This window comes from Mastigoproctus giganteus, chromosome 5, assembly GCF_048544385.1.
Source record: "Mastigoproctus giganteus isolate SK-2022 chromosome 5, ASM4854438v1, whole genome shotgun sequence".
Taxonomy (NCBI): domain Eukaryota; kingdom Metazoa; phylum Arthropoda; class Arachnida; order Uropygi; family Thelyphonidae; genus Mastigoproctus; species Mastigoproctus giganteus.
The window spans coordinates 36,702,066-36,725,702 of record NC_143579.1 but is presented as its reverse complement, the minus strand read 5'-3'; the positions used below and the strand labels follow the sequence as shown (position 1 = coordinate 36,725,702).

Sequence of the window (23,637 nt, the reverse complement as noted above, 5' to 3'; positions counted from 1 at the left end):
CCATAATAGTCGTTTCCCATAGTTTCTCATTTTGAACACAATCAAATGCTTTTGCATAATCTATAAAATGCAAAATGACTGGAACATTTGAATTCTTTGCATTTTTCAATAATCAGTCGTAAACTTAAGATCTGATTCCTCTACCCCTTCTGAAACCTGCTTGCTCTTCTGGCATTTCTTCTTCAAGTTTTCTTGAGATTCTGTTTAATATGAATTTAAGAAGAATCTCGCGAGCGTGAGAAATTAGGCTAATAGTCCCGTAATTTGAGCAAATTTTCGGATCTCCTTTTTTTGGTAAGAGGATGAAAATCGATTTCTTCCAATCTGATGGCCACCATCCCATTTCCCAAATTTTTACAATCATTTTATGAAAAAACTCAGCGCCCTTCACACCTGTAACTTTAATCAATTCCGCTGGGATTTCATCAATTCCGGGTGACTTGCCACATGTTAGTTCTCTGATGGCTTTTTCAACTTCTTCCTTCAGTGGAACTGGTTCATGATCACACTCTTGAAAAGGGGGTAGCAGATCATTAGTGCCAGCAGGTGCTCGAAAAAGCTGTTCACAGTATTCTTTCCACCGTCCTTTGATTGTGCTCTCCTCTGTTAAAATTTCCCCTTTGGAGTCCTTAATTACATTAAGTTTTGGTCGGAAATTTTGTCTTAAGGACTTAATTACACCATACATCTTTTTAGTGTTGTTTCATTTATTGTGGTATTCGATTTCTTTACACTTTCAATTGATATAATAAGTTTTAAAATTGGCTTCTGTAAGCCAAGGCTTCCTGATTTTTGACCTTTCTCTAATGTGTCTATTTGCTGAATCCTTAATAATGTTTTTTGTATTTTCCCACATTTCCTCAGACAGCATACCGTCATCTAGTTCTAATAGAGCTTGAAAATGATTGCCTGTTTCAAGCATATAATCGTTTGGAATATTTTCTATATCCAATCATCCAGGGAAAACCTTATTCATGATCTTTTTCAGCTTCAGCTTGAGAATGATGTGGAGTAGCTGATGATCACTGCCACAACCTGCTCCAGGAAGTGTTTTTGCTGTGATTACACTGGAACGCCACCTTTGCTGCATAAGGATATAATCAATCTAATTCCTTGTTTTATGATCAGGAGATTTCCATGTGTAGCACTTTCTCGGGTGCTGCTGAAAGCAGGAGTTACATATGACAAGACTGTTCAGATGACAAAATTCAATTAAACTTTCACCACACTCATTTCTAGTGCCAAGACCAAACCTACCACATTCCAGACTAGAAGAAACTGTCTTGCCTACTTTTGCATTAAAATCACCCATGAGTATCAAAATATCCTTTTTTGGGATCAGATCAAGAGCTGACTGGAGATTTTCATAATAAACGTCTGTGGACATTGATGTCGGTGCATATGCAACTAAAACTGTGAGATTTACTGGCTGGCTTTGAATCCTAACCGTCATAATTCTACTATTAATAGGATTGTATCCAAGAAGAGACATTGAACAGTTTTCCAGTTTTGAAATGACCTTGTCCTGTCCACATGAATTTGGTTGCTCCTAAAGTGTAAATTTTATACCTTTCTATTTCATTGATGACCATATCCATTTTGCCTTCTTTTAAACTTTTTACATTCCATGTGGCCACGTTTACCCTCTTCTTTCTTAAATTTAATTTTGCAGGGCACACATTGGCATCAAGGAACTGGTTAACAACAGTTTTTGGAGTTGTTTTTGTTGTGGTCATTCCTAAATCCTATTTTTAATGATATCATATTATCAAGACAGAATTTAATCACAATAATCAGTGTTTCTAAAAAAATATGCTTAGCTTTTAGTTTGTAGATGTTTTGGAAATGTAGACTTTTTTTTCTCCCTTATTATGTAGGGCAGAAATAATGTTAGGAAAAATCCTGAAGAAAAAGGAATGGAGGTAAGGTGAATGATATATGTGTCAAGTAATAATTCTCAAAAATGGCATTTATTACCAAAAAATGTTTTTGGTATTGCCATTTCCTTTTATCCAAAAATTCTACCATAATCTATGCAGATGATTTATATATAATTCTTTAAAGTTTCTCTCTCTGATTATCTGAAAAGGGGATGATATGTGATTAGTCATTATTGGAAGTTAAACAAAGTAAACACACCATCATACCATATAAGTATGTTTTAGATGTTCATTGAAGTGTTATCACATCAATCTATGATTAATACAGTTGGCTGTGTTTCAAGGTTCTGCTGAACCCCCCTATTCAGGCCTCTGGGAGGTAAACAAAAGAAGAAAATCAATTACAAAACAAACAGTTATAGTAAGGTAAAGATGCAGATGCACACTGAATGTACATTTGATGTAGTAAAAGAAATAAATTTAAGGAAGCTAAAACTTAACTAAAGAATACTAAAGTCTTACTAACATTACTGAGAAAGTAATGCTAGTTCACATCTCCCCCCCCCTCCAAAGAATAACATAATATCATTTAACTAAAGATTAGAAATGAGATAATTGAGTTACAATGATTAAAACTGGGTAATATGAAGAGTAATTGGTAACTAAAGACCTATTAAAATTTGGAAAAGGCTTTGAATTCTTTTTATACATAGCTAACAGAAGGGAGACACATGATGCTATAAGACCAAAATTTTAATTAAAATTGAAACATGGAAAGACTTACCTAAAGAGAGCTGAGTTGTTGGTACAGGAACAGACTGAGATGAGTTGTTGCACCCTTCTTATATACAGGCAGTAATTTTTCAAATTTAACTAATCAAGAACATTCAGCAGTCATCAACCAGGGAACCAGTCTACATGGGCAGCCTGGAGCATAACCTGAAAAAGAATGAGATAAGGACTGAAGGATTATGCTATAGCACATAGGATAAGTCTTAACCTGAGGGGATGGGGGGGGGGACCAGACTCTGGGACACTTGAATCTAAGGAATATATTTTAAAAACCCTACAGAAATATTAACTATGGAGAAGAAATGGACTGAATGAATTTATGAATTAATAAAGATCATAATTTAGATTTTCTAAATAAAAATGTATATAAGAGGAATAGAAGTACAGTCACTCCCTGACTTATGTAAGGTTGCATTCTTCAGAACTCTACATAAGTCAGAATTTACCTAAATGCTTATGCAGCACTCGCAACTATGCGTGCTGAATTTGATTGAAGCAAAAAAGAAATGTTCAGTGAACATGTAAATAGAATTATTTATTCAATTTTATTATCTCATGCACAGAAAAAATTACAAAATTACAAAAATTTCAAAATTATAAAATTACAAAATTACAAAAATTTCAAAATTATAAAATTACAAAAAGAGACAGGAGACAGGCATAAGTCAGCAAGTTTTACCTTTTGAGCATCATTGCCAGAATTAACTCTCCAGCTGATAAGCACGCCACTGCAGAAGTTGAGGGCTGTGCAAATTTAGAAGAGGTTTTTTCCATAACACATCACAAAATTTCTCTGCAGCTGCAGAATCAGCACTGGCGATTCTCCGCTTACTTTAATGTTTTGGAAACCAGTGCAATGCTTGAACCTATAAAACCACCCGTTGCTTGCTGCAAACTTGGCTTGGCTTGGGGTTCGCTGTATTTATCCTTAATATCTTCATAAATACTTCTTGCTTTTGCTTGAATGGCCATTGGACTCAGGGGCACTTGCTTCTGAATATGATTTTCCATCCATATTATTAATAGCTTTTCTATCTTCAATATAGCACCTGAACACTGTTTTGTGATCACTGTTGATCTTAAATGCATTGATCCTTTAATTATATGTACAATAGATAATAAACTTTGTCCTGGTTTGTATTTCTTAATTATTTTCATTTCTAAATCAATTTTGTTTAGTTTCCTGGCACTGCCAGCACTTGCATTTTCTGTTGGTCCCTTTCCCTTCACCATTGTAATAAGTAAATAGGAATGAAGAGAAGATTCTGAAAATTTCTTTATATTTTTTATATGATTGAAGATTTCAGTGAAGGGGAACTCATTTCACCATAATACCATAAATTAAAAACCCACAGAATTCCAGTTATCGGTATTATCACAAATTCAATAAGATTGAGTTTACTACTCATTTATAATAGATTGCGCTTACAGAAAAGCCCAATAAAATGGAAAGTGCAAATTGTTTGTTTTATGGTAGTGACCTCCAGAAATGTGTTTAGAAAAATATCACAAAGGTGTTCAAAAATTGATCCTTATAACGGAACATATGATAACGATGAGTGTAGTGCAATTTCCATTATAAAAATGACCTTTTAGAGAGATAAATAGCTTAGTTATATAGTGAAAATTTCAACTTCCGAGGTCTTGGAATGAATTACCAAAAAAAAAAAGGAGCATGTTATTCGGTTCACATTATGATATTTTCACGATACCTCCATTTATTCCTATGGGATGCAAAATACGTTTCCATGATTTTTTTGTTTTAAGTTTTCACCAGCCAGCAAAAACTTATGTAAAGTCAAATTTCCATAAATCAAGTATTACGTAAGCCAGGGAGTGCCTGTACTGTTGTTTTGGGAAGCTGAGAATAAGCGGCGTAGACCTGAATGAATGCAAGATATGAAGGACAAATGTAAGAAACAAACCCTGGATAAGGTATGGGCTTAGTTTTGATTTATAAGATGCAGAGGATCTATTTTGGGCCTGTGCCTGCTTCTCTGCTTCATCCATGACCTCTTCATAGAAGATGCAGAATTATTGGTTGAAGTGAGTTCCTTGCTTTACATTGATGGAGAATGCTCTGAAGCAGTGAATTAAAGAGACATTCTTTAAATGTTCTCCTGAAGTAAGAATTTTCAGGAATTGTCTGTTGAGAGGACTAATGGACTAATGTTACTCTGGTATACCTCTGAATGCTAGATAGAGCATGGGCTGCTGTTTCTGATTTGCAGATTCTGCCATATCTAGTTTTCTAGGTTTGTAAATTCATTTATGTAATCTGTAAGATTCTCATATGTAAGGGGAGTTGCATGTGCATTGCAGGTAGTATATTGGGCCTCTGGTATTGTACAGTAATTGGTTCCATTTACTGCATAGTAAGTATTGTATTGTTTTGTAATTGAATGTCTTCTATTCTCTCATGTCCCAGAACCATGAAAAGTAGCCAATTGTATTAATAGTAGCTTGATATTATGACACTTCAATAGACATATTAAAATGTACTGATGTGGTGTAACAGGCCTCCTCTCATGATTTACCATTCCCATCATTTATTGGTTCTATGGTCACTGTATATTGCATTATTTACTTATGTAAATAAGTAATTACTTATGTTACTTATGTAAATAAGTACAGTCAGTCCTCGTATAACACGTTTACACTACACGAATTTGATCATACATGATTTATAAATAGGGGAATGATATCGTATATAACCCGAACCGAATTCGCTTATGCATGATTTGCCTTTGAACGTGGAATCACCCCAACTGAATGCAACACGATAGGAATGAAGAGAAGATTCTGAAAACGAATTTATGTTTTTTATATCACTGAAGGGGAAACCCTTTTCACCATAATAACTTAAAATCCTCACAATTCCAGTTATCGGTATTATCGCAAATGCAATTAGATAGAGTTTACTACCCGTTTATAACAGATTCCACTAGCAGGAACGCAACTGGAAATTGTTTTTATCATTTTATGGCAGTGATCTCCAGAAATGTGCTTTACTAAAATGTGAGCTAGTGAGGTGATAATAGTGTTTCTGCCTTTACGGTGTTGTTTATTTGTTTATTCAGTTGCTACATGCACGCAACTTTGTTTATGTGTATCAAGCATGCTCCTCATTTTGTAATTGTGCTTTATTCCCTAAAAACGATTAAAATACTTAAAAGATGTGAAAAGGAAGCGTCCTGGTGAAGACACTACAGATTCAGAGAGAAAAAGAAAAGTAATATTGATAGACAGAGACAGACTGGGTCAAAAATTCTTACCCGGGAAAATTTTTAGCGGCCTCATACTAGCGTTTATGGCCAAAATCACACCAGCCTCCATCGGCCTCCGGCCTGCTGGGGTTTCCCCGAGTAGGCTGGAGGCCGATGGAGCCAGTCAGCTATGGCCAGTCAGCTTCTGTTGATAGAGAAAAAATGTGAAATTGTGAAACACTTTCAGCAAAATGAAAAACATGTGATATTGGACGTGCTACAGACCTATATGAGGCAACGCAAGAACAATTAGAAAGAATGCAGAGAAAATAAAAACAACTTTCATAGCAGGAACAACTCAGTGTAATAAAATCCATTAGATCAAGACACAAAGAATTGGAAAAGATGGAACGGCTGTCATTTGTTTGGACAGAAGATCAAACAGAACAAGTTTGCTTACGATAGAAGCAAAAGCATTAGCAATATTTTATTACATAATGATCGTAATAAAATACGTATTTCATTACGATTATTTATTGTGTTTGGTAACGTTTTGGTTACAAATGTGTGTTCAATCTTGGGTGGTTGGCACCTAACCCTATTTTTCCCATTGGGCCTGTTATTTATATTGCAAGATTTTGCATTGCACGAGGGTTTCTAGGAACACAACTATCATGTTATAGGAGGATTGACTGTAATTACTTTTGTTACTTATAAATAAGTAATTACTTATGTAAATTATTACTTATATAAATAAGTAATATTTTAAATATTTAAACTAGTATTAAAGTAATCCTCTAGTCTGCAACACCTGAAGGGCAAGGAGTGAGATGAACACTTATTTATCGGACTGTTGCAGTATGTTCATTCTATCCATAAATCAGTTAAAACCAACCACAAGGTGTTTTCCCTCGAAGAAGAACCCAGTCACCATAACTCCAGGAAGTTAAATATAGAATATCTCTTAGCACAAAGATTTACACATCATTGTTTACAAATGCCATGAAATTTAACCATTTGGCACTTGCCCAAAAAGTCATAGACGTATAGTGTTCATTTTAATCTTATTCAATAGTGATTTCTCACATTTTTATACTTGAAATACACTGTCCAGGTCTCCATACCTGGATGCAGTATTCCAAGTATGTTCTCACAATTGCCTTATACGGTGGTATTATGACCTTATTTCTGCGAGTAAATGTTGATAAATCATTGGTAGGGCGCCATGGGTCCTCTTTGCTACCTGTCTAGGAGAACTTGCTCGGAGAACTTCATGTCTGACTATATCTTAACTTCCATTTTTTTTTTTTTTTTTTTTTTTGTCTGTAGATATCACCAACTGCAAATTTTAAATGGGAAGTAATGCTAGTTGCCCTACTAAACTTTTGTAGGGCAACTAAGGGATATTGTTCAAGGTTTTACCTACACTTCTCCAATTGGTGTAGACAGCTGGCAAGGAAGGTCCATAATGGCCTATCAATGATTTATTTACAGGACACTATATGACACAATATTTTAAGACTGTCCACAGTATTACAAGTACAGTCTTAAAATATTGTGTCATATAGTGTCCTGTCGATAAATCACTGATAGGCCATTATGGACCTTCCTTGCCAGCTGTCTACACCGATTGGAGAAGTGTAGGTAAAACCGTGAACAATATCCCTTAGTTGCCCTACAAAAGTTTAGTAGGGCAACTAAACGATATCCCATTAAGTGTATCCCATCCCTGAGAGACTGCTTCTACAGGGATGGGATACACTTAAATAGAAAAAGTGCAAGAATATTTGCTAATGCTATCGAGGCAGTGTTAGGTGGGTCGGAAAACTGATAGGTTGGGGGATAACAACTATCAGTAGCCGCAGGCAGAGGTGAAGGTGATTCTTGCACAACTTCTATTAGAATAAGTAGTGACCTGGAGCGAGGGGTGTTGGGGGTTTCAGGGACGGATGGCAGTCATCGTGAAACAGGTGGGTATATGGGATGTGTTAGAGTAACTAAAAATAAGAATAGGTGCATGTATACTTGCATGTATACCAATGCTAGAAGTATAGTAAATAAATATGATGAATTTGAAGTGTTGGTCAAGACATCAAAGGCGGATATTGTTGGGATATCAGAGACGTGGTGTCACACAGATATAAGGAATGCCGAACTGGAATTTGGGGAGTACAATGTGTACAGAAAGGATAGACAGGATAGGAAGGGAGGAGGTGTTATGCTGTTAAGAAAACTACCATTACTTCCCATTTAAAATTTGTAGTTGGTAATATTGTCACTTTATTCCCCAAAAAAGAATTTACAAATTATCTAAACATTAAGTCACCTTTATGAAGCAAAGTTTCTTCCCTTTACCATTGATAGTTGTTATTTCTTTAAGGAAATCCCATATCGATATAGTCTAATCAGTATCACTTAGCAGTTCTTTTATCTGGAGATGCTTAATAAATGAAGAGTCACTGTTGATAATCATATCAATGTATTGCTTTCTCCTGTTGCCTCTCCTACTGCTACTGTGGAACATGCTGCTACTGTGGAAAACAATCATCCACTGAATCCAGAAAAGTCTTGCTACTGTGTAAGTGACCAACCCACAAGTCCCAATCAGTATCTGAAAAATTAAAATACCCATAATAAGATATTCTGATTTGCTGGCCCACTCTATTTGTCTTTAGTTGTTCATTATACTCATTACAGTTATTTGGCCTATAACATATTCCTACTCTCAATTTTATCTTTCTGGTACTTATGTCACACCAAAGTGACACGTTCAAATCCACATCACTGATTTCTGCTAGGCGCCTCCATAGCTAGATGGGAAAGAGCAGCAGTGCGTAGCACACGCTTCTTGATTAGACCGGCGTTCGAGCCCGTCACCACCAAATACGGAGGATGCGGAAAGGTCAGGGAATGACCACCGCATATCCCAGAGCAATATGGCCTTAGTTGCTAATGCTCCTAAAAACCAAATAACAACAACAGCAACTGTTGTCTGAGTGATACCCCTAAAATGTCTAATACAAGTATATCCCATCCCTGTAAAAACAGTCTCACCTGTTAACTAGTGTAAACATGCTGTGAAAAATTCTACCCCATGAGCCTTGCACAGCCTCTCCAGGGCAGAATTGATTGACAAGGTACTCATCATGTACTCCCTCCTATCCTCTCTGATCAGAATTGCAGGCACTTTCAAATTTAATCCAGCTCAACTTTATGTCAACATTACCCTATATCTGTTAAATAAATCCTTGGATCTCCTATTCTTAATGTACCAATGTGTACCTTAATATCACCTTTTGTGCCTGTAAAAGGTGATAGTTGCTCTACAACATCATTAATCTTATCTTCCTGTGGAACAGTACCCTCTGCCACTGAGCATGTTGTTGTTGAGCCAGGCAGCCTAGTGCTTTATGGTTCCCTTGTTTTAATTCCTTAGAGAGCATCAGCTCTGTTCTTGAAGCCTTCATCAGATCTATCAAAATGCTGAGTTTGTACTTAATCTCCTCACACTTATTGATTGAAAACACACCAAGGCATTCCCTTTTGCCATGTCACATCCTTCTACTGATTATAATGCAAACATGTGACAAGTGATGCACTGTATAAAACTCTGATTCATAAAAGAACTACCATCAGCACTTCTCTTTCAAGCTAAAGTATTCCTAACGATTTGAGCTTTTTACCTTGCTACTCTAGTCTGAGACATGATTTTAGTCTAAATTAAAAATGACCATACAAAAACTAAAAGATATGCGTATCGTAATACTACTCTTTTCTCGGATTATTCAACATCATTCAACATTAGCACACACTATGCTATCGTTATGTTATGTGATACAGTTACATTGTTGTTGTTTGGTTTTTAGGAGCATTAGCAACTAAGGCCATATTGTTCCGGGAATATGCAGTGGTCATTCCCTGACCTTTCCGTATTGTCTGTATTTGGTGGTGATGGGCTTGAACCCCGGTCTAATCAAGAAGCGTGTGCTATGCACTGCTGCTCCTTCCCACCTGGTTATAGAGGTGCCTCAGTTACATTGTAAAATCACAATTTGTATTGTTAGAAATTTATAGTTTATAGACAATAAAAATTAAGTCTAATATTAATTGTACCCTTATAGAAATATGAACAGTACTAAATGGTATTTATATTGTTCTTAATGGCAGGAAGGAATAAGGTGATTATAAGAACTAGTTACAATAAACATGCATTATTTTTCTAAAGACAGAATTCTCTCTTACTTTTCATTTTGTTTTTAAGCAATTTTAAAAATCAGATACATCTACCATAAGAAAAAAATGCTCCTGGTACATCAGAAAAGCATAAAAAATAACTGAACTACTAATTTTAAACAGATGGATAAGTAGAACCAATAATTTTTAGGAAGCACAAAAGTCTATTTAGCAGTGTTCCAAATCTGTTCCCACTGTTTGTTCATTCATGGATGGGTGATGTATTTGATATTTTTTATATATCCTAAATAGATAATACAGAAACTTCCAATCAAATATTTTAACATTAAAATGAAACAGTCACATGTATATTAAATTTGTTTTCTGTTATAGTTTTTGCATTTAGAGGAATTTAACATCCATTCTTTTATTTTTTATTTTCTGTAGAAGATCAAGCTACATAGTTGGAACAAAGCTTATTTGGGGTGGAAAGTAAGTGTGCTATCATAATTTTGGGATTTTTGACATTTATTTTGTATAATATTTAAACTGAACAGTTTAAACCTTTGAGCTGAAATCTCTAGTCTTATATAATTATTTTACATTTCTGGAATATAATAATAATGACTCCTTAACAGAAAATGCTAAAGTTTTGCAAGGTCAGGGACAATATATATTCCAGGCTAAATTATGAATATAATTAGTGCACAAGTGTGGTTCGAGGCGGGGGGGGGGGACTCAAGTTGCCCTATTATTTTGCCATCTCTGTCCTTTAATACTTTTAAAAAGCAACTTCCCACAAAATAAAGAAAATACGTGCATCTCATTAGTTACACATGAACACAGTTTCAGAATATAGTTTATAAAGGGAATTAGCAACTATTCACTAAAGACAGGCCTCCGTAGCCGAGTGGTCAGGAGCGGGAGTACAGTAGCACACGCTCTTTGAGTAGACCGGGGTTCAAGCCCCTGACTGCTGAATACGGTCGATCTGCCAACCCGCACTGGACCAGCGTGGCAGATTATGGTCTATTTCCCTCAGCATGAATTGTTGAGGAGGCTTCCATCCTGTAGTGGGTTGATAATGGCTGCACTTTACCTTTTTTTATATAACTTACAGTAAGCTTACATATATAATCTATATCTTTTCTGTTCTTTTGAGCAGGATATACCCATTTGGCCCTTCTTATTTAACTTTCATAGAAATTTCTTTGTATTTCTTTCATTTCTGTTGTCAGCTTCACATCTTTACTGATTTCAAACCTTTCTATATAGATTCTACATCTCTGCAAGTCTACTCTGTTGGTGATTCTCTCGTGGTGGGGTAGTAACATCATCTGTTCATTATCTTCCAAGAATCTTTCTTTCTGTCTTCTCCTACCCTAGCCACAGGTAAGGTCTGTGAACATAATGTGTAACTTTGTCCTGTGTAAATATATAACAGAGTTTAATCCAGACCTGCCTTACCAAGGGGAATTTATGAATAAATCTCTTTGGAAAAGGGAAGCAGAATTTTTATTATTCTTATCCAAGATAACTTCCAAATACCTCTTTAAGTCCATTCCATAGCATTATTAGCAGTAGTAGTAGTAGTCAGCAAAAGTGGTGTGCTTATTTCCTCTCCAATGTCCTTTTATTCCTTCAACCATTCCATTTTATCTCTCCTGTATAAGCAATAACCCTTTCTTTAGCACTTTTGCTAATTCCCTACTTTTACCTTTAATTTGTCATCTATATGTCACAGATGTGTGATATTTTAGTTGTTATTTTCATATTAGTAGTAACCTTATGAAATGGGAATAAAGCAGTCTAAATATTTATCAAATGCATATTGTAGCATGTTTCAGGAATGCTAGTCATAAAGATTTGCTTGCCCCAGCTGACTTGCATTATATATAAATAATAAGAAATAAATAATATAAATAATATAAAAATAATAATAAGATATAATGGTAATAAAATAAAAATAATTCTCCCATCTTTAGTGCTACAAATAAACAGATAAATCCTACAAATCATGGTGCATAAAACTGTTATCAAATTAGCATAAAATATAAATATGTAAAATTTGCAGGAGCTTTTGTAAGCAGAGCTTCCTTTATTGACTCACTAAACACAAGTTTATAAATCGCAAAGCACATAAGAGAACCATACTGCACAAAAATATTTGTGCAATACTAACATGTGGTGGACAAAAGAAAAAAAAACAGAGAGAGAGCAAGAACAAAAAGAAATTACTTTTATAGTTAGGAAGTGGCACAAAAGAATGATCCAAAACTTTTCTTACCTCACAGCAGTCTCATATCATAATAATGGTGTGCAGGTTTACAGAGTAGAGCTACAAAGAAGGGCAACAAGGTTGGTGAGGGGAATAAAGGAGTGCTCTTAACAAGAAAGGCTTAAGTTCTGCAAATTTCAGCACCTGGAGAGTAGGCACCTGCAAGGTGATCTGATTGAGGTGTATCTTTATACACCTCAATCAGATCACCTTGAATGGGTTGAGCAAGCTGAATGCTGATGGGATTCTTCCTCTTGCTCAGATTAAGAACCTGAGGGGGCATAGATTCAAATTGAGGAAAAACAGTTGTAGAATAGGTGTGCAGAAATTTGCCTTTAGCCAGCGCGTGGTTGATTGATGGAACAGACTTCCATCTTTTGTTGTGGAAGTTGATACCCTAAATAAATTTAAGGCTGAGCTGGACAGGCATTTGGAACGAATGGAGGGGTGAAATGGGAGGTTTTTTTTTTTTTTTTTGGCTGATGCTGCATAAGCTTGCTTTCTTGCATCGTATGCCTCTACTAATGCTAATGCTACTTATCTGTACTGCTATTAACATTAGTTACTCAATGGAAAATGTGGAGGGAATGAAGCAAGAATCTAATTTTAAAATTCCGAGCATGTCAATTATCTAAAGATTCACTTGACTTAATGAATAAGATTCAGTGGAGGTCCCAGTGGACTGGAGATGTGCAAATATATCTCCAATTCACAAAGTGGGTGGGGATGGCTGGGTGGCAGAAGGCAAAAAGTGGTTATTATTGTGCACTTCTCTTTTTGGACTACTGTTCTTAGTGTAACTTCCCAGGGTTCAGTGCTGGGCCCATTATTATTTTCTATATTTATTAATGATACTGATGAAGGCATATCAGGCTTAATGCCTAAATTTGCAGATGATGTGAAGGTTGGCAGAGTGGTTTAAGACAGTAATCGGGGTATGCTACTGTAACAAGATCTAGAAAAAATGGAGTGAAAAGTGGCAGCTGAAGTTTAACAAGGTACTGCATATAGGAAGCAGCAATACAGACAATGTGGTACCACACTCAGGGTAGTAGAGAATTAAAAGGACGAAGGGGTAATGTGCAGCCTGACATGAAGTTCTCTGAGCAGTGCAGATGAACTGCTAGGACAGCTCATGGGATTTTCCCAGTGATATACAGGAACCTTGCCAGCACAAATAAGGAGGTGATTACTGCATTTTAAAAGCAATTGTTCATCCACATCTTGAGTACCGCATACAGTTTCGGAGGTCTCGTTTCAGGAAGATGTGGATCTATTGTTATGGGTGCAGAGAAAAGCAATGAGATTAGTGAGGTGGAATGAAAAGTGTACTTACCATGAAAGGCTTTAGTTCTGCAAATTGCAATGCCTGGAGACTAGGCACCTGAGAGGGGATCTGATTGAGGTTTTTAAGGCTTTGAATAGGTTGAGTAAGTTAGGTGATGATGGTATTCTTCCACTTGCTCATACTGCACACATGAAGAGGCATAAATTCAAGTTGAGAAAGGATGTTTGCAGTATAGATGTGTGGAAATTTGCCTTTGTCCAGTGGGTAGTTGATTGTTGGAACAAACTTCCATCTGGTTGTGGAAGTGTGTGGTTTGAATAAATTCAAGAAAGAACTGGACAAAATATTAGAGGAGATGAATAGGTGATATGGGAAGTTTTTTTTTTCTTTCTTGCTTAAGCTGTATTAACTTGCTTTCTTGTATTGTTGGCCATTGTTACTAATAATACTAATTTTGATGGACAGCAATTACCAATCAGTATTAGCAAAAGCCAATGTCAAAGAAACATCACATATTTTAAATGGCAGTTCAGAAGAGGAAAGGTAGTGACTTGTTTTAATTTACTTTATAGCATATTGAAGCTATTACAAGAGAATTTTTCTTGTAACATCTATAGAAAATAAACTGTTTTTTTCTGTTTATTTGATGGAGATCTTCAAATTTATTAAGCACAATGCATTATTTTTATCTTTTTACAGAACAGATGCAGAGCGCGGTCTTTCTAGGAAATTTATAATTGAAGGCAAGTTGTGGTAAACAATTTTTTCAAAAGTTCTGGTATGTTTTGTGAATCATACTTTTTTTTGTACTCAATCCTCTTGAAGTTTTGCTCCCACTAGATCACAAATATATAGTGTATTATTAGACTCAGGTGTTTTATCATAAAATACTCAGAGCATGGATGTTTCTCACTGAATTTTATATTTCATGTCAATAATACTATCTGATTTTAAATTCTAAAATATAATACACATAAATAGTAGTAGCTATATAACGAAATAGGCCTACGCGCTCTGGATTCATTGAGGAATTTTATTGTGGCTTAAACACAGAGCGTACAGATAAAGCAGAAATATATGAGCTTTCGGCTATATGGTAGCCTTCGTCAGAATTAAAATACATGAATGGCAGTTGGAATGAAGATGTGCACTGCCAGGTGCGTGAGACGCGAGGTTTAATTGTTTGTTGACGTCTGTGGCTGTGACGCATGATGACGTGGCCAGCGCTTGTCCAATGACAGAACTACTGACTCTGTGATCGGGTTGACTTGGCAACCACTGTTCCTGTTTAAGGATTTATCCGAAGATTTTATATTTAATGATTCCAACCAGGTACGCTTTAGGTAATGGTGGGATCTGTCTACCACCACGACATCGCGGTGTGGGTCGATGTCGTGGTGGGTTGTCCAGACATGTTCGGCGATAGCTGAGTGTTCTATATCCGCTAAACGGATCGCTCTTTTGTGCTCCGAGAGACGTTTCTCGAGTCGACGTCCAGTCTCTCCGAAGTAGCAGCTAGTGCAGTCACGGCAAGAGATGCGGTAGACTAAACCGCTCTGCAGAAGGGTGGGGACAGGTGTTTTCACGTTGGAAATGAAAGAACGCAGTTTCCTGCCTGGGAGCTGGATGCACTTTATTCCGTGCGTTCTCAGGATTCTACCGATCTGTTGTGACAGGTTGGGGTAGTATGGGATGAATGCCCTTGTGGATGGCTCGTCACTGTTGGTGTTGTAGCTGGTCGTCACGATGTCACGTGTCTGTAGATCACACCTGTCGAGGACGTCAATGGGGTAGCCACACCTCGTAAGGTCTACTTTGACCCTAGTGACCTCTTTGCGTCTTTCATCAGCGGAGCTGGAGTGTGTCCAGGCGCGAGTAAGCAAGGTTCGGGCCGTGGAGAGGAGGTGGCCTCGCGCGTGTGCTGACCGGAAGTTGGTAAACTGGCCAGCACACATGGGCTTACGATAAACTGTAGTCCTCAGGTATGTGCCTTCACGTCGGACAAGTGTGTCTAAGTATGGTAAAGAGTTGTTCGACTCCAGCTCAATCGTGAATTTTATGAAGGGCGATAGTGAGTTGAGGTATGATAGAAGTCGCTGACCTGAGTCTCTAGGGATGACCACGAACACATCGTCAACATAGCGACACCAAAAGGCGATGTGATCAGGTGCGTGTGCAAACGATGTGGTCAACACTTTATGTCACCAGGCCATCAGAGAATCAGATCTTTATTGTACCCGACAGAAACGTAAGTTTTGTAATTTGATTAATGAATCCCGTCAATTGCGCAGCCAATGTAATACCCCTCTCACTAATTCCACGGACTTCGTATTGAACCTAAGCAGCAAACAGTTATCTGCGGACCAAGTAAACTTATTGACTCTTGGCATGACGTTTGCCGTTCTTCCTAAGCACCCGCCGATCACCGACATCGCCTTAGGTGTGGAAGCTAGCTTATCACGCCTCCCAGAAGATGTAGCCAACACAATCCGCTTGAAGACTGCAGCAGTTCTACACCGTGCTCGCCCCGTCTCTTCTAACCTCAACCGTACACAGTTCTCTGCCCTCAAGGCATTGAAACAGGATTCGTCCATCGTCATTCTACCGGCAGACAAAGGCCGCCGTACGGTTGTAATGGATCACACTGATTACATGGCGAAAGCGCTACTACTTTTACGGGATACTACTGTATACAAACCCCTGACCATCAACCCCAACAGAGTTTTAGAACGATGGGAATCAGAGGTGAATATCCTCGTCAACAGTTGGCTGAAACAAGGGAAGATCACACAGTCAACCCGTAATCACCTCCGTGCTTCCGGATGTCAGATCCCACGGTTTTACGGCCTACCGAAAGTGCACAAAGAAGACACACCACTGAGACCAATTGTATCCTGCTGTGGATCACCGACTTACGAGCTGTCTAAATTTGTCTCGAGACTTCTTTCTCCTCTGGTTGGCAAGACCACCCACACCGTTTCCAACAGTGTTGAATTCATAAAGAGGATTCGCACTGTATCCATCTCGCAGAATCAAGTTATGGCATCGTTCGACGTCATATCGCTCTTTACCTCCATCCCTGTGGAACTTGCCATTTCTTGTGCAAAACAACTCTTGGACAATGATAGAACCCTCAACGAAAGAACTGGTCTCACACCCGATGACATTTCCACCGCCCTCAGACTGTGCTTAACAGGGGGTGCGATCATATTTAATGACTCAGTCTACCAGCAGATACATGGCACGGCCATGGGTTCCCCGGTCAGCTCAATCACAGCAAACATCGTGATGGAGGAGTTAGAGGGACGTGCGTTTGCACACGCACCTGATCACATCGCCTTTTGGTGTCGCTATGTTGACGATGTGTTCGTGGTCATCCCTAGAGACTCAGGTCAGCGACTTCTATCATACCTCAACTCACTATCGCCCTTCATAAAATTCACGATTGAGCTGGAGTCGAACAACTCTTTACCATACTTAGACACACTTGTCCGACGTGAAGGCACATACCTGAGGACTACAGTTTATCGTAAGCCCATGTGTGCTGGCCAGTTTACCAACTTCCGGTCAGCACACGCGCGAGGCCACCTCCTCTCCACGGCCCGAACCTTGCTTACTCGCGCCTGGACACACTCCAGCTCCGCTGATGAAAGACGCAAAGAGGTCACTAGGGTCAAAGTAGACCTTACGAGGTGTGGCTACCCCATTGACGTCCTCGACAGGTGTGATCTACAGACACGTGACATCGTGACGACCAGCTACAACACCAACAGTGACGAGCCATCCACAAGGGCATTCATCCCATACTACCCCAACCTGTCACAACAGATCGGTAGAATCCTGAGAACGCACGGAATAAAGTGCATCCAGCTCCCAGGCAGGAAACTGCGTTCTTTCATTTCCAACGTGAAAACACCTGTCCCCACCCTTCTGCAGAGCGGTTTAGTCTACCGCATCTCTTGCCGTGACTGCACTAGCTGCTACTTCGGAGAGACTGGACGTCGACTCGAGAAACGTCTCTCGGAGCACAAAAGAGCGATCCGTTTAGCGGATATAGAACACTCAGCTATCGCCGAACATGTCTGGACAACCCACCACGACATCGACCCACACCGCGATGTCGTGGTGGTAGACAGATCCCACCATTACCTAAAGCGTACCTGGTTGGAATCATTAAATATAAAATCTTCGGATAAATCCTTAAACAGGAACAGTGGTTGCCAAGTCAACCCGATCACAGAGTCAGTAGTTCTGTCATTGGACAAGCGCTGGCCACGTCATCATGCGTCACAGCCACAGACGTCAACAAACAATTAAACCTCGCGTCTCACGCACCTGGCAGTGCACATCTTCATTCCAACTGCCATTCATGTATTTTAATTCTGACGAAGGCTACCATATAGCCGAAAGCTCATATATTTCTGCTTTATCTGTACGCTCTGTGTTTAAGCCACAATAAAATTCCTCAGTAGTAGCTATAAAAAAAAAGTATTTTTTTCAGCTGTTTGCATATAATATGAGCATTTGTTTGTGCAGTGAAGCTCATCTCTCTCTCTCTCTCTCTCTCTCTCTCTCTCTCTCTCTCTCTCTCTCTCTCTCTCTCTCTCTCTCTCTCTCTCTTTCTTCTGTGAGTGATCACAGAAGCACATCCTTGAAAGTTTAACTTATATATAAATAGCTTTCTTATTTTATTTTTTTTTTATTGGCCAGAAGCATGACCAGTGAAAATTCGAGGATGCCCATAATAACTGGTATTGTGTTCTATATGTCAGTTAAATCCTTCAGAATCAGCCACCACAAATCCATTATGCTATTCCTGCCAGGTAAACTGTTATTACAAATCTTCTTCCACTTCACAGATTCTATGAGCTTTTGAAGACTGTCTGGAGGTTGTTGTCACCTACTTCAATCTGCAAGCTGATTTGGATGACATCTTGATATTTGCCTTGGTGTACCTCCTTGAGGTCTATTTCAAAATTCATGATGGCCTCTAGCTACTACTACAAGCCACCTTATATGGGAGAACCATAATTCTCAAGAATGATTTTTTCAGAAGATCAAGGTGATTGCCTGTGTTCTCCAAAAGTGATGCTTTCCCCTCAGTATTCTTCATGGCATTGATTCTTCCTCTCATTATCAATAGATGTGACATAATCACTTTTTTTTTTTTTTTTTTTTTTTATGTAAACCCCAAACACGAGAGGTATTGGAACCTATAGTACTTAGTACCGTGCTTGGGTTAGAGGTTGAAAAGACGAAAGAAGATATTTGTTGACATTAGACTTGAACTTCTGTAGACTGCAGTTTTCAGGAAGTACATGCAAAGGAAGGCTGTTCTAGAAAACAGCAGTTGAATGAATAAACAAGGAAGATGAAAAGTTGGACAGTAAATGGATGTTCACTGGTGGCAGCATGTGCTCGGACTGTTTTGAAAGAGAGAGTGGGAATTATAGAAGCCAATTCAGAAGAACAGTGCTCATGGAAGTATCTGTACAAGAGGCATGCAGCAGGAACAGTATGTCTATGAAAAAGCAAGTGGAGAGACTCTGTTAGAGATGAATCATTAATTAACCTAACTGCCCTCTTCGGAACAGAATCAAGAAGCCTGAGAGACATTCTGGGGGACACCACCCCAGATGTGGGAACAATATTCCATGGTAGGGCGGATTTGCGATTTGTAAAGAGGAAACAGCTGTTTGGAAGAAAAGTAAAGGCGAGAGCGAAAGAGAAAACCAAGTTTTTTAGATGCAGAGGAAGCAATATTTCCAATGTGCTTGTGCCAAGAGAGATTAGAAGTCAGGGTAATTCCCAAAAGAGATATATCATTTTGCCTAAAAATTGGAGTGTCACCAAAGGTAAGCATTGGAGCAGAAGAATCCTTTTTGCGAGATATAAGACAAGACTGAGTTTTAGAAGAATTGAAATCAACTAAGTAGTAGTAGTAGTGGCATGTGATGCAAGAAAGCAAGTGTATGAGCTTATGCAGCATCAGCCAAAAAAAAAAAAAAAAAAATCACACCATTCCCTCCAAATGCCTGTCCAGTTCATCCTTAAATTTATTTAACCTATCATCTTCCACAACGACTGATGGAAAGTTTGTTCCAGCAATTACCCACCCGCTAGCTAAAGGACAATTTTCGCACATCTATTCTACATCTGTCTTTTCTTAATTTGAATTTATGCCCCCTTCGGTTCGTAATCTGAACAACTGAAAGGAACCCATTAGAATAGCGTGCTCAACCCATTCAAGGCCTTATACACCTCAATCAAACCACTGTGCAGGTGTCTAGTCTCCAGCCACTGCAATTTGCAGAACTGAAGCATCTCTTGGTAAGAGGATCCCTTCATTCCCCTCACCAATCTTGTTGCCCTTCTCTGTACACGCTCAAGCAAATCTACATCCTTCCTAAAATGAGGCCTCCAGACCTGTAAGCAGTACTCAAGGCATGGCCTGACCATTGCCTTATACAGAGGGACAATCACCTCCTTTTCTCTGCTAGCAAAATTCCTATATATCATTGACAAAACCCCATGACCTTCCCTGGCAGCCTGTTTGCATTGCTCAGAAAACTTCATATCTGACTGCACAATTACTCCCAGGTCTTTTTCATTTTCTACCACCTTAAGTTTAGTACCACACAGTTGGTACATTTCTCTAGGGCTACTTCTATCCATATGCAGATATGCAGTACTTTGCATTTGTCAATGTTAAACTTCAGTTGCCACTTCTTAGCCCATCTGCCCAAATTTTCATCTGCAAACTTCGACACCAAGCCTGATATACTTCATCATCAATATCATTGATAAATATACAAAACAACAGTGGACCCAACACCGAAACCTGATGTTATTAGTGGAGTCCCACATGGACTAATGTTATTAGTGGAATTATAACATTAGTCCACAAAGAGCAGCACCCACTGATTACTACCCAATGTCTTCTCCCACTCAACCATCCTTTTATCCGTTGTAGCAACTTACCCATAATACCATTGTGCTCCAATTTATACAATAGTCTTCCATGCGCAACAGTGTCAAACGCTTTCCTGAAATCCAAATATATGACATCAAAATTATTTTTTGCATCCAGTTCCTCTGTAACCACATCATAAAGGGTACCACACCATTAGGGGCTTCAGATGCTCAGGAGGCAATATTGAATTCAAATGTGCATCAAAACCTAGCCATTATTCACAATTATTTTTCCTGTATTAAAATTCTTGACACTTGCAGTACTGCTTTATATGATTCTGTTTAGTGTGTAGTCTGAAAGTTAGTAGCAAGCCCCCTCACCATAATCTGAATGTTGAAAAAAAATTTTGGTTAAAGAGAGTACTTTAACATGAATTGTAAAATTGGATGTAAAACTTATTTGAATATCAGAGTTACACACACATTCATTGCAGTGAAAGATCTCTTGAACGCTTGATCAGCAAAGCTTACTCCATACTTTCTTCTTTTTACACAAAGTTTGGGCCATTAAGCATATGGTTACACTTTACACTATAAAGAAGTATGAACATTGAGTTACTGTATTATATATATATATATATATATATATATATATATATAAAATCACCAATTCACTAGTTTAATTGATAATTATTTAATTTAAGAAATTTCATTTTTCAAAATTAATAGTGTTTTCCTCCCCTTTATTAGCTTTAGAAGCATCGCTGGAACGACTTCAGCTAAGTTATGTAGATATTATATACATCAATAAAGTTGATCCTATGTGTCCAATTGAAGGTATGAATTTTGATTTATACAACATTTTCAAATACATTAGCCTGATATTTAAGTCAATACTTAATAATAATTTAGCAGCACCTATGAATTCAAATGAACTGTAGGGAAATAATACTTTTTAATCAGCATCATTAAAATCTTTGAGTTAGGAGAATGTCATAACCATTGCATAATTTAAAATCAACAGCCATTGTAGAACATAAAAAAAAATTATATAAACTATATATGCAAGTACAGTGGTACCTTGGATTATGAGTAACTTGGTATATGAGTGTTTTGCAAGACGAGCAAAAATTTTTAATAAATTTTAACTTGATAAACGAGCGAGGTCTTGCAATACGAGTACAGTCAGTCCTCATATAACACGTGTTTACACTACACGAATTCGATCATACACGATTTATAAATACGGGAATGATATCTTATATAACACGAACCTAATTCGCTTATACACGATTTGCCTTTGTGTTTACAAGAAATGGCAGTTGAATGCAGAATCACCCCAACCGAACACAACCCGATAGGAATGAAGCGAAGATTTTGAAAATGTATTTATGATTTTTTTATATCAGTGAAGGGGAAACACATTTCACCATAATAACGTAAAAACCAACAATTCCAGCTAGTATAATCGCAAATGCAATTAGATCGAATTTACTACCAGTTTATAACAGAGTCCACTAGCAGGAACACAACTGGAAATTGTTTTTATTGTTTTATGGTAGTAATCCCTAGAAATGTGCTTTAGTAAAATGTGAGGTGTTAATAGTGCATCTCTGCCTTTACGATTTGGAAATTCGCTTTGATATACGAGTGCTTTGGATTACGAGCACGTTTCCGGAACGAATTATGCTCGCAAACCAAGGTACCACTGTACTTTTACTGTTAAATTAATTTTTCACATACACAGTGTGAAGTTAACAACTTTGAACATCTTGGCTGTTGGTTACTGCTTTATATTTTAATGTATTATTTTGGATATTTGATTCTTAGGCTTAACAAAAATTATCATTACTTTATACTTTGATGTTATTTTGTTTTATTATCTTATATTATTACTCTTTAAAACTATCTGTCCTATTTGCAGCACTATCTGATTGCAATACACAATGATTTTATGAAGTAGTTTGAATTTAACCATACAGGGTATTTTTTGCATCTTTTGGAATGCAAACAACATTATTCAAGCTGATTTCCTGTAGAAGAGGTATATGTCAATCAGTGCTAAGTCATGCAAAGTGGGGATATATCAGAAGCAGACTGTATATCTTATGTAAAAATAAAATAGCCTCACCAGTAGTAATTAATCAAAAAAGTGAGGTACATGCTATTTGCTTGAAATAAGCAGAGGGTATTTAGCATATACTCTCCACTGTGCTATCAATGCTACTGCATTAGAAATTGTTACAAAACTGTATAGAAATGTCAAAAAACTTAGTGGGACAAGGAGTATATTTTCTCCAGGACACTACATGTTATTATATGATAGCTGGAAGGTTATTATATGATAGCTGAAAAACAATGGTCATGCCATTTCTATAGCCCAGACTTATCTCCATGTAATTGTCACTTTTTTTTGAAGCCTCCAAAAAGATCATGCATGCAAACACAAAATTTCATGCAATGCTACACAATATTGTAGTGTCTGTTACTTAAATATGGCTCATGACCACACTTTTTAGTGTACTAAAAAGTGGTCATGAGCTGAAAAAAGGATAAAGCTAAGGTAAAATGCTAAAAACTAAGGTGAAATGCTAAAAACTGATGACTTAATCAGTTTTTAGCATTTGAGGTTATCCATAACATCCATAGGGTTATCTATCCTGTTCAGTGTGTCTGCGTGTTCTATCATATGTATTTATTGTTTACAATACATATGGCTATTTATTGTAAACAATAAATTTAAGGCTCAGCTAGACAGGTATTTCGAATGAACGGAAGGGTGAAGTGGAAGTTTTTTTGTTTTTTTTTTTTTGCTGATGCTGCATAAGCTTGCTTTCTTGCATCATATGCTAATAAATACAATAAATATAGTATTGAATAATACTATAATTAAACAAGTTTAATTATAGTATTATTCAATAAGTGATGCCAGTCTTTAAAGATCACATTAAATGTAACTTAATTATTAGACTAATTTATGTTGTTATGAAAAATAAAGAAATGTTAAGATAAATTTCATCAAGTTTACCGTAGAATCAGAGGTGGACGGTTCGCTCCCGTTTCTGGACGTGCTAGTGCATCGCGCAGGCCCAAGTCTAGAGACCTCAG

General features: G+C 37.5%; 1 protein-coding gene across 1 annotated transcript in view; it reads left to right on the top strand.

Moving 5' to 3' along the window:
- The window catches only part of LOC150085306 (voltage-gated potassium channel subunit beta-2-like), a 355,409-nt gene that overhangs the window by 245,769 nt on the left and 86,003 nt on the right, over nucleotides 1-23,637 (top strand). The window contains exons 7-10 of the mRNA XM_090373139.1: nucleotides 1,878-1,922; nucleotides 10,499-10,543; nucleotides 14,317-14,360; nucleotides 21,280-21,366. Of these exons, the coding sequence (XP_090229265.1) occupies nucleotides 1,878-1,922; nucleotides 10,499-10,543; nucleotides 14,317-14,360; nucleotides 21,280-21,366 (221 nt within the window). The remainder of the gene's footprint in view (nucleotides 1-1,877; nucleotides 1,923-10,498; nucleotides 10,544-14,316; nucleotides 14,361-21,279; nucleotides 21,367-23,637) is intronic.